This window comes from Oryctolagus cuniculus, chromosome 21, assembly GCF_964237555.1.
Source record: "Oryctolagus cuniculus chromosome 21, mOryCun1.1, whole genome shotgun sequence".
Taxonomy (NCBI): Eukaryota; Metazoa; Chordata; class Mammalia; order Lagomorpha; family Leporidae; genus Oryctolagus; species Oryctolagus cuniculus.
This window is the reverse complement of record NC_091452.1, coordinates 14252783-14264887: the sequence shown is the minus strand read 5'-3', so window position 1 is coordinate 14264887 and position 12105 is coordinate 14252783. Positions and strand designations below refer to the sequence as shown.

At 51.3% G+C, this 12105-nt stretch overlaps 1 protein-coding gene across 3 annotated transcripts in view; it reads left to right on the top strand.

The window, feature by feature from the left end:
• Positions 1-12105, top strand: part of VSIG10 (V-set and immunoglobulin domain containing 10) — a 67080-nt gene that overhangs the window by 38383 nt on the left and 16592 nt on the right. For 2 of the 3 annotated variants that reach the window (XM_070065983.1, XM_051826872.2), the window contains 2 exons: positions 8951-9253; positions 11497-11757. In XM_070065983.1, coding sequence (XP_069922084.1) covers positions 8951-9253; positions 11497-11757 — 564 coding nt within the window. The remainder of the gene's footprint in view (positions 1-8950; positions 9254-11496; positions 11758-12105) is intronic. The other variant, XM_070065984.1, reaches the window with a different exon arrangement.

Genomic DNA, 12105 nt, shown 5'->3' with positions numbered 1-12105 from the left:
CCTGGCTGCTGTGGCCATTTGGGGGGCAAGAACCAGCAGATGGAAGACCTCTCTGTATCACTCTCTGGCACTCTGCCTTTCAAATCTTTTTTAGAAAGATTAGTTTGTTTAGATACAAAGATTTTTTGAAGTACATGCATAGCTTCTTTTTAAAGAATTTTTTAAATTTATTTTTTATTGAAGGACAGAGTTACAGAGAAAGGTAGAGACAGAGAGAAAGACGGGTCTTTCATCCACTGGTTCACTCCCCAAGTGGCCACAACAGCCAAAGCTGAGCTGATCGGAAACCAGGAGCCAGGAGCTTCTTCCACGTGTCCCACATGGGTGCAGAGGCCCAAGGAATTGGGCCATCCTCTGCTGCTTTCCCAGGCACATTAGCAGGGAACTGGATCAGAAGTGGAGCAGCTGGGACTCAAACGACGCCCATATCAGATGCCAGTGCTGCAAGCCAGGGCTTTAACCTGCTGTGCCACAGCACGGCCCCCATCCATATTCTGTGATATGCCTTTTTCACGAACTTTTGAAGATCTTTGTATTTGTGGATTTCAGAATTTTTTCTCCAAAATAAACTCACCTATTTTTAATTTTTTAAAAGTCATTTACTTTATCTATTTTAGAGGGAGGGAGGGAAGAAGGGAGAGAGGGAGGGAGGGAGAAAGAAAGAAACACAGAGCTCCCATCATCCATTGGCTCATTCCCCAAATGCCCATAAAAGCCAGGGCTGAGTCAAGCTGAAGCCAGGAGCTGGGAACTCAATCTGGGTCTCTCATGTAGGTGTCAGGGATCCAAGTGCTTGAGCCGTCACAGCTGCTCCTGCCATGGTGCACATTATCTGGAAGCTGGAATCGGAAGGAGAACCGGGACTTGAACCCAGGCACTCCAATATGGAATGCAGGTGTCCCAACCTAGTGCCTTAACCGTGGGGCCAAGCTCCTGTCCCTCAACTCATCATTTGATTCCATTTTGTATGAACTTTTTGAAGTACCGTTGTATGTAGGGTTCCTGACTGGTGTGGGGCTTGTTTGTGGAAACAGGGCACAAATGGTTCACCTACACCAGAGCCCTCCTGAATCTCACTCCTTGTTGCCATTCCAGGAGGGCCCTGGGCAAAACCCCAGCCCCTTCCAGGTGTCTGGGAGCCCCTTTCTGTGCCTCACGGAGGGGCCAGTGGGGCAGGCTTGCCACTCCGGATTGCAATTTGGCCCTCACTTTTGCATAGACTTGGGAATGTGGATTGAAGCTGATGCACCTGCTGAGTGGCCAAGAACATCTACTCGGAAATCCGACCGTCTGGGTTCACACCTGGGTCCTGCTGGCTGCTTTGTGACCATGGAGAAGCCCTTGAGCTCCTCCAGGCCTAATTGTATCCGGGGACATGGGACCCAGCTGCAGATCTGCAGTGCGCAACAATGATGTAAATGTGCGCTGCACAGAGCATACACTTGGCCCCTGCTACCCTCATCTGTTGGTGAAACCCGTGACAGGGTTCCCGTGGGAAATGCACGTTGAGCAGCCCGCGGTCAGCTCATGTGTGGGGCTTTCCAGCAGGACTTGCTGTGGGTCAGGGACTCCATGGGCCAGACCCTGGGTTTTCTCATCTTCACTGACTCCTCCTTAAGGAGAAGTGTTTGGCAACATTCTAATATGGCCTTGGAAACTGGGAGGGAAGGGAGTGGGGAGGTGCAATCTTTTTTTTTTTCTTTAGGATTTATTTATTTATTTGAAAGAGCTATAGGGGATGGGGGAAGAGACAGAGAGAGAGAGAAAGAGAAGGAGAGAGAGATCTTCCATCCACTGGTTCACTTCCCTAATGGCCACAATGGCTAAAGCAATAGGTCCAGGTTGAAGCCAGGAGCCAGGAGCTTCTTCCAGGTCTCCCACGTGGGTACAGTGGCCCAAGCACTCAGGTCATCTTCTGCTGCCTTCCCAGGCACATTATCAGAGAAGGGGATCTGAATTGGAGCAGCCAGCACTGGTATGGGATGCTGGCATTGCAGGCAGTGGCCTAATCTGCTTCACCCTGGGGGCACAATTCTGGGGATGACCAGTCTTATCTGTAAGTGGCTTTGGATGTGGGAATGGGCAGAGGTGCTGCAGAAACAGGAAGCCAGCAGGAGGAAGACCGATTGCTTTCTCCCTGTGTACCCCTGGACATCTCTTTACCTCACAGCAAGGCATTTGGTGCCTCTGCCTTCTTGGGAGTTAGGTGTTCTATAGGCCTGGGGGGTTTTCACCTGTCTGGACCAGGCATTCATCCTGTGCTTTTGTCGATCATCCCTAACAAGAAACTGTGCCGTTTGACGATGCAAAGGTAGAGTTGAAAAATGTGGCCTTCGTGATTGGGACACAGCTGCTAAGAATGAGAGGCTCCCTGGCCCAGAGCAGTTCAAGGCTGCCGCAGCTGTGTATCTCATCACCTTCCTGTCCTCTCCTGCCTGGACTTGGAGCGGGTCTGAGGTCAGAACAGCGCGGCGTGTTTACCTGCCCAGAGCCCAGGGGGAGAGCGAGGTAGTGCCCGATGGACCTGAGCAGGCTCTGTGCTTCCTTCCTGACGTCACCTCTCTGTTCTAGAACCAACCTGATAGTAGCAGGAGAAACATTTCCTGAAGACTGACCAGGCTCACTGCTGTGCCTGCATTATCTGCCAGGATCCTTCCTGAGACCTATTGCTGTAAGTTCTAGGAAGGACAGGACAGTGAGAGTGAGGGGAGGGCCCTGGCCCCAGGTTTCCCATTCCAGGATTCTCACCCAGGTCTGTCCCAGTTCCAGTTCAGGCTTCCCCATAATCGCTGTGATCACTAGGCTGAGGCACTTGGGCAAGAGCCAGGAATGCCATCTGGGTGACCCAAGTCCTGATCTGAGCCAGACCTTTGTCACTGTCTCCCGTTGTTGGTTTTTTTTTTTTTTTGCCTTTTTATCTTTGTTCCCCTGCACACCTCTCCATCCCTCTTGAAAACCCAAAGCGCTGGTGGCTTCTAGAACCACCAGGGATGTCAAGGGGATGTGGGGAGAGTTAGGAGGGAAGGAAATTGGTATAGGGTTAGCTTCCCTAATCCAAAACTCCAAAAGCCACCAAAATCTGAAACTTTCTGGCTGCGATGTGGTACACATTGGATTTTGGATTTTCAGATTAGGGATGCTGGACAAGTGACACCTATGTAACTGTTCTCAATGCTGAACGACTGACGTGGAGGCACCTCTGTTCCCATGCGTTTCGGGTAAGGGGTTCTCAGCCTGTGCCTCCCTTGCAGCAAGTGAAGGTGGAGAAAGAACCCCAGGGAACAAGAAGAGGCTGGCGCCTTTGCTCGAGAAATCAGATGGAAGCCGGGGGTGGAGTACGGCTGAGCTGTGACCTTGACACTGAACGACTCAGGAGGCCCTCTCCCTTCTCTCAGTTGATATGTTTGTTTTAAATCCTTCCCTGTGTCCAGCCCTACTTCTGGCCAGCAGTTGTGCTGCCATCGGGTGGGCGTCTGTGTCCCACATCAGAGCGCCTGGATTCAGGCCCGGGCCCCGCTGCTGACTCCAGCCTCCTACTGCTGTGCACCCTGGGAAGCAGCCGATGATGGTTCTAATGCCTGGGTCACTGCCACCCATGTGGGAGACCTGGACTGAGTTCCCGACTCCCAGCTTTGGCTTCACCCTACCCCAGCCATTGTGGGCATTTTGGGGATGAACCAGTGGATGGGAGATTTCTGTCTATCTCTCTGCTTCTCAAAGAAAGAAAAAAAAAAAATGAAAACACCCTTTCCAGCTGGTTTCTGAGGTCCACACTGTCCATCCATGCCAGGCCACTGCGTCCTCCAGACCACACTGGGAGGACCCAGAAATGTCTGACCTAATGCACACACCCTTTGCCAACCTGGGTGTTGGCCACCAGCACCTCAAAGGTGCCCTGTGTGTAATTGGATGCACGCCAACTGCGGGCACACCCATGGACCTGCTGGTCCACATACCTGACCTGCGAGCTGGCAGCAGTGAATGGGACGTCGGGAGCAGCTCCCGAACCACAGGGTCACGTTTCTCCCAGACCTTTTGTGGGAGCTGACACAACTCCGACAGCTCCCGCATTGCTGGGGCGCAGCCCCCACTTGACCAGAGCCCACAGGAAACCACGGTTGCTGTAGTTTTTCCATGGCCAGAGGTGGATGGGATGTGGGTGAAGTCCATGCTGTTCTTTGAAGTCTTTTCCTTCCACAACTCATTTTTCCCCTCCCCAGCCCATTTCCGGCCAAAATTGTACAGCCGCAAGTTTATTGCTTTGGCTAAACGTTGATTTCCTGGATTTTTTTTTTTTTTTTTAACTTGAGAGGCAGAGTTGTGGAGAGAGGGAGGGAGGGAGAGAGAAAGAGAGAGATGGAGAGACATCTTCCATCCACTGGTTCACTCCCCAAATGGCTGCAACAGCTGGAGCTGGGCTGATCTGAAGCCAGGAGCCAAGAGCTTCTTCTGGACCTTCCATGTGAGGATGGGGGCCTAAGCACTTGGGCCATCTTCCGCCACTTTTCCAGGCCATGAGCAGGGAGCTGGATGGGAAATGGAACAGCTGGGACGCAAACTAGCACCCATGTGGGTACACAGGCAGAGGCCTGACCTACTGCACCACAGCGCCGGCCCCTGGATGCTTCTTTTAAAAAGAATTTGTCTCTGGGAGAGGTAGCACACAGTAGATTACTTTAGGATGAACAAGATAATAGTCTTTAAAATTTACTTTAAAAATGTTTTTTTGCTTTAAAGGATTTTGTTGAAATCCTTTTGACAAAACCAGGTATGTGTGCAAGACAAAAATCAATGTAAGCTCTCTAGTTGACGTGTGAGGGCCCCAAAATTTCTGTCTTTTTTTTTTTTTTTTTTTTTTTTGCATTTGTTGAGAGCTGCTCAGGAAAGCACTGGAAGGGTGTAAGTTGGTGTGATCTTCCCACACCAGTTAGTTAGAGGACACCCTCTTTGTCAGCAAAACCCATTGCTGTCAGAGAGAAAGGGCCGTAGCCCGGGGATGAAGTAGCAGGATGGCGCTGGGGACCCGCCAGTGTGGACTAGAGCCTGCAGGAGGGCTGCTGTCCACAGGGGGGCCCCAGGCCTCCCCCGTGCTCTGAAGCAGCCACCCCATATCTGCCCACCTCCAAGCGCACTGTACCTATTTCAAGAATTTATTTGAGAGGCAGAGAGGAAAAAAAAGACACACAGAAGCCTTCCACTTGCTAGGTCACTTTTCAGATGCCCAGGAGCCGGCGACTGCATCCATGTCTCCCCTGTGGGTAGCAGGAACCCAACTGCTTAAACCATCAGTTGATGCTTCCCGGGCTGCACGCCAGCAGGAACCTCGAATCAGGAGTGGAGCCAGGACTGGAACCCAGCCACTTTGACATGGGATGTGGGATCCCAAGCAGTGTCCTAACCAAATGCTGTAACAAATGCCTGCCCCTAAAACATTTTAAACTGACAAATAAGTTTTGTATACTTCTATAAGGGAGAGATATACAATGTTTCCAAAAAGTTCATGGAAAATGTATATTAATAATAAAAAGAATGGGTTTTGGATTTTTCTTTTCTTTTGTGCCAAAACAAACTCTCTTTTTTTTAAAGATTTATTTATTTATTTGAAAGTCAGAGTTACACAGACAGCGAGAGAAGGAGAGGCAGAGAGAGAGAGAGAGAGAGGTCTTCCATCCACTGGTTCACTCCCCAATTGGCCGCAATGGCTAGAACTGTGCCAATCCAAAGCTAGGAGCCAGGAGCTTCCTCCGGGTTTTCCCAAGCGGATGCAGGGACTCAAGGACTTGGGCCATCTTCCACTGCTTTCCCAGGCCATAGCAGAGAGCTGGATCAGAAGTGGAGCCAGCTGGGTCTCAAACTGGCGCCGATATGGGATGCCAGCACTGCAGGCAGCGGCTTTACCCACTACGCCACAGCACCAACCCCTAAACTTCTTTTAATTCTGCTTTTCCACAACGTTTTTGAAGTCTACTCATTCTTTTCTTCAAAGTGACATTGCATCTTAAGTATAGTGAGTATCAGCCGTAGAAAGTATTTCAGGATGGGACTGGTGTTGTGGTGTAGTCGGCTAAGCTACTGCCTGCAATGCCAGCATCCCTTGTGAGTACTAGTTCCTGTCCCGGTTGCTCCACTTCCAATCCAGCTCCCTGCTAATGCGCCTGGTAATGCTAAAGCAGCAGAAAATGGCCCAAGTACTTGGGCCCTTGCACCATGTGGAAGACCTAGAAGAAGCTTCTAATTCCTGACTTCAGATGGGTGTAGATCTGGCCATTGCAGCCATTTGGGGGGGGGGGGGGAGGTGTTAACCACTGCATGGAAGACTTCTCCTTCTTTCTCTGCCTCTGTCTCTCTGTAACTCTTTCAAATAAAAATAAATAAATAAATCTTAAAAAAAAATAATTTCAGGAAATGAGAAATGTAGAAATGTGAAGGGAGCCTTGCCGGTTATCCAGTGCTTCCAACGTAGTGTTCACCTGTACTCATCACTCCATGAGGGGGGTACTGGCATCACCCCATTTTACAGGTGAGGAAGTGGAGGCTGCTACAGGACGGTAAATAATTTGCCCAAAGTCGCACAGCTAGTAGGTGAAGTCCAAAGTTTGAACTGGCGGCGGTGTTTCTTGTTTTTCAGGATCATGTTGTGCTGCAGGTCCCTAATGCCATACCCAGATTCGGTGATTTTCTAGAAGGATGCACAAGATGCAGCATGTAGCATGATTCTTTGCCATGAGAGGGTACAAGGCACAATCGGCAGTGGGGAGAGGCACACAGGACCAAGTCCAGGGGAAGCCGGGCACAAGCTTTGCAGGAGTCTTGGCACCATGCACCTGCAAGGGATGCACCGCCCACTTCCAGCCAGGAGTTGCCGTCCACGTGTTAGATATCCCCTGGGGAGACTCGGTACAACTCCTTGCCTGAGGTTTTTATCAGGAGCCAGTCACACAGTTGCCCACTGCCCAGCACTGACCGGCATCACGGCCTCCCAGAGGGAAACCAGGTGTTCATTCTTGCTGTGGTTTTGTTGTTAGAAGACGGCAGCTAAGGTCTGACAGCTGGGAATGGTGCTGACCGGTCCTTGCCAACCCCTCCAGACAGCGTGGGTCAAGGCTGGTTTGGATGTGGTTTGAGTGTCCGCCAAGGCTTCCCTCTGTTGAAATTTGATCCCTTTTGTGAGGTATTCAGAGGGTGGAAACTTAATCTGACTGTGGGGTTTGGAGGTGGGGCCTCTGGGGAGGGATTGAGATTAGATAGAGTCAAGTGAAGCCCCCAAGACTGAATCCTGGTGGCTTCATAAGAAGAGGGAGAAGGGGCTGGTGTTGTGGTACAGCAGGTGAGGCCGCCTCCTGCAATGCCAGCATCCCATATGAGCACCGATTCAAGTCCTGGCTGCTCCACTTCCAATCCAGCTCCCAGCTAATGGACCTGGGAAAAGCAGCGGAAGATGGCCCAAGTCCTTGGTCCCTGCCACCCACATGGGAGACCCAAATGGAGTCCCAAGCTCTTGGTTTTGGCCTGGCCCAGCCCTGGCTGTTGTAGCCATTTGGGGAGTGAATCAGCCAGATGGAAGATCTCTCTTTGTCCTGTCTCTCCTTTTCTCTGTAAGTCTGCCTTTCAAATAAATAGATCAGAGAGAGAGAGAGAGAGAGAGAGAGAGAGAGGGACCAGGACACCCACATGTAAACATGCACTCCCTGTCTCTGTCACACGTGCTACCGTGGGACTGTGCCGGCAAGAAGACAAGCACCAGACATGAGGCCCCTAGACCTTGTCCTCTGCAACAGTGAGCCAAAATCGACCTCTTTCCTTTATAAAGAGCTGGCCTCAGGTAACTCATTATAGTCATGAAAAACGGATCAAGCATACACAGCGTGGTTTGTACTGACAGTCGAGGCACAGCGAGATCCTATCTAACTTGGGGGTAATGGAAACCCTTCCCAAATTCATGTTCCTAAACATTAGCCAAGGGCCAGCCCACAAACAGGACTTCTAGTGAGTGCAGTCTCTGGCTGCTGTGCCAGCACGTGTCTGTGCCATGCCTCTGTCTGTGCCACGTCCTGTCAGGATTTATCTGTCCCCTCCTAAGTCTCACACCATTGCCAGAGTGACTGAGAGGACCCACGTGGGCACTTGGGACAGTGTTTGTCACATGGTAAGTAATTGATCCATATTATCTTCTCGTTGGCTGCTTCCTGATTGTTCTCTCTCTCTCTCTCTCTCTCTCTTTTTTTTTTTTTTTTTTTTTTTTGGACAGGCAGAGTGGACAGTGAGAGAGAGAGACAGAGAGAAAGGTCTTCCTTTGCCGTTGGTTCACCCTCCAATGGCTGCCACGGCTGGCGTGCTGTGGCTGGCGCACCGCGCTGATCCGAAGGCAGGAGCCAGGTGCTTCTCCTGGTCTCCCATGTGGGTGCAGGGCCCAAGCACTTGGGCCATCCTCTACTGCACTCCCTGGCCACAGCAGAGAGCTGGCCTGGAAGAGGGGCAACCGGGACAGAATCCGACGCCCCGACCGGGACTAGAACCCGGTTTGCTGGTGCCGCAAGGTGGAGGATTAGCCTAGTGAGCTGCAGCGCCGGCCCCTGATTGCTCTCTTAAGAGGTGAATTCTGTGTGGCCAATGCTGTGGCACTGTAAGCTAAGCCTCCACCTGCGGCACCAGCATCCCAGCTGCTCCTCTACCAATCCAGCTCTCTGCTATGGCCTGGGAAAGCGGTAGAGGATGGCCCAAGGTCTTGGGCTCCTGCACCCACAAGGGGGACCCAAAAGAAGCTCCTGGCTCCTGACTTCAGATCAGCTCAACTCTGGCCATTGCAGCCATTTGGAGAATGAACCAGCGGATAGAAGACCTTTCTCTCCCTCTCCCCCTCTCCTCCCCCTCCCCCCTTTCTCTGTAACTCTGTCAAATAAATTAGAGAGAGAAAGATTAATCCTGTCCCCTGCCCCTCTGTCACTCCTAGGTGGCCCCTATGAGGTTGTGGTCAACATCTCTGCCACAGGCACCCTCCCCAATGGCACCCTCTACGCAGCCAGGGGCTCCCACGTGGACTTCACCTGCAGCAGCAGCGCCCGGCCCCCACCCGTGGTCGAGTGGTGGTTCCAGGGCCTGAATTCCCGCGAAGAGTACTTTGGGGACAACCTGACGGTCAGCAACTTCACACTCTTCCTCATGTCGCCAAACCTCCAAGGCAACTACACCTGTCTGGCCAAGAACACACGCAGCGGGAGGCAGCGAAAGGTGACCACCGAGCTCCTGGTCTATTGTGAGTAAGAAGCGCTCCCCTCCCCCTCCGCTTCCCCTGCAGCCTTGGTGAGAGGCATCGCTAGGCCTTTTGTCTTGAAAAGCTTGTCTGGGATCCTGATGCACTTCTGGGGCTTCCACTGCACACACATGATACGCAGGTCCACCCCCAAGGGCTGCTGCCAACCCCCTTCTGGGCCAGGGATGCAGGAGGGGCCCTGTGAGCCACAGTGGGGAATGAATGTTGAGCCTAGAACTTTTTTTTTAATTAATAACATTAACATTTGGTTTGATTCAGTGTTTATATATTTTCATCTACTTGAATGGCACAGCAACAGAGAGAGAGAGAGGGGAGAGGGAGAGAGAGACATCTTCCATCTGTTGGCTCACTACTCAAACATCTGCAACAGCCAAAATGGGCCAATTCTGTGGGAGAAGCCCAGAACTCTCTCCAGGTCTCCCATGTGGGTGGCAGGGACCCAAGCACTTGAGCCAGGTCCTCTGCCTCCCAGGATATTTTAGCAGGAAGCTAGATCAGAAGCAGAGGTGCTGGGCCTGGAACCGGACACTCTATAAGTGGGATGCCGGCATGGAAAGCAGCAGCTTAACCTGCTGTGCCACAGTGTGCGTCCCAACCTTTAAGCACGTACAATTCACCGGCACTTAGTACATGCACAGTGTTGTGCAACCATCGCCTCTGTCTAGTTTCAAAATGTTCTTATCACTCTGGGTGGAAACCCTGTACCCACTGGGCACTCACTCCTAGCACCTCTTCCCCCAGCCACTGACTTCACCAATCCAAATCTGTCTCCGTGAACTTACCTATCCTGGATATTCCCTAGGAATGAGTCATTCCTGTGAATATGTGGTCTTTTGTGTCTGGCCTCTGACTTAGCATCATGTTTTCAAGGTTCATCTGCATTGTGGTGTTGATAGCATAGCTCTGTCCTCCAAGCTTTTCTGTGGCTGAGTAACAGTCGGTTGTATGGAGACACTACAGTTTGTTCATCTATTCACCCACACTCCTTTGTTAATTCATAAGCCCAGTATGGTCATCCCAGGCAGCACCATTGTGAACCAGCTGGCCGTGAGCTTGAGTGTGGAGAAAAATCTACCAAACTCCTTTGCACAGATATCTTGGATTAAAAACCACGGTTGCCATGCGGAGGGTGCTCATAATCCGTGCAGATGAACCAACACATCAGATCGACAAATTAGCGGGCAGGATACTAACACGTTACTCAGTTCTTAAGTCATCTGGAAGCTCTGAGATCTCTATCGTGAACGACATTGATTGTAGATAAAATTATGTGTGCTTGTTGTAGGAAGGACAGAAGCAAATCAGCATCTCACCATTAATTTGATATATTGCCAGGAATTTTTCTTAGAGCTGTCACCCATCCATAGAAGATCCAAATGTCCTTTTTTGTTTCATATTTTTTACTTAAAAATTTTATTTGAAAGACAAAGAGATACTTGGGTAGACAGAGATCTTCCATTTGCTGGTTCACTTCTCCAGTGCCCACAGCTGTTAGGACTGGCCAAGAGCCTGGAACCCAGTTTAGGTCTCCCACACATGTGGAAGAAACCCAACTACTTGAGCCATCATCACCTCCTGCCTCCCGGAGTGCATATAAGCAGGGAGCTGGAATCGGCAGCCAGAGCCAGACCCCACACCCAGGCACTGCACTATGGGATGCGGCCGTCCCAAGCAGGGTCTTAACCGATGCACCAAATATCCATTCTGCACCCCAACTGATTTCTGCTTATGTGCATTACATAAAGTACACAGGTAATGGCTGTGTTGGAGGGGGTGTGAGTTAGTCTGCCTCCACCTGTAACCTCCAGGCCTCCATGTGCCCCGACTAGAGGCTCCCAGTGTTAGAATTGGGGGACCAGCGCCATTCAGTGGGACTTTCTGAGACACCCTGTGTGGTCTGGCACGGCAGCCGCTCCCCACCTGCGGTTTCTGTGCACTTGAGAGGTGGGCTGTGTGATGGAGCAACTGGATTTGTGATTTCAAGTAATTTCAGTCATTTCTCTGGTCATCTGTGGCTAGAGTCATGCACAGACACATTGAAGCCCAGGACCTCAGAGATGTGACACCCAGCGCGGGAATCCTGGCTGTTGGCAGACACGCATGTGTGCCAGGTGCTGTTTCCAGGTGGTGGTTCTGCAGCCCTGGCTCTGTGATCTCTACTGGCCAGTGCGGTGCCCGGGTTGGGGTCTGCGCATGAGCTCACGGTGTCCTCTGCTGTTTGGCAGCTGCCCCTCCGTCGGCCCCTCACTGCTGGGCAGAGACATCATCGGGATCGTCCGCGCTGCAGCTCACCTGTCGCTGGGACGGGGGCTACCCTGACCCTGACTACCTGTGGACAGAGGAGCCTGAAGGGCTGATCCTGGGGAAGTCGAAGCTAGGGGTGGAAGTGCTGAACCAGTCCGAGCTGTCGGATGGCAAGAAGTTCAAGTGCGTTGGGAGCCACATAGTGGGGCCGCAGTCTGGAGCCAGCTGCGTGATACAGATCAGTGAGTCTGCTCTGCTTTGTCCTGGGGCTGGGGTTCACCTTCCTGCCTTTCTTCCAAGAGCACCGTTTAGAAGTAGGTCTGGGAAAGAATTCTCAGTGTGTCGGAGAGAACTGAATTCCTTCCCTTTCTTCCTTTATTTTGTTTGATGTTTCCCTCGTTTCAGACTTTAAAGAGGCTCAGCCAAGCTTCCTGCTTCCAGTCTGAGCTGTCTTTTACTTGACAGATGCTAAATGAGAACTTGTCGTGTGCAAGTGCAGTTTCCAGGTGCTGAGACTGGAGCAGTGAATAAGACAGATACAGTTCATACATGATCTTGTATTTTTTTAAAAAAAGGTTGGTTTATTTATT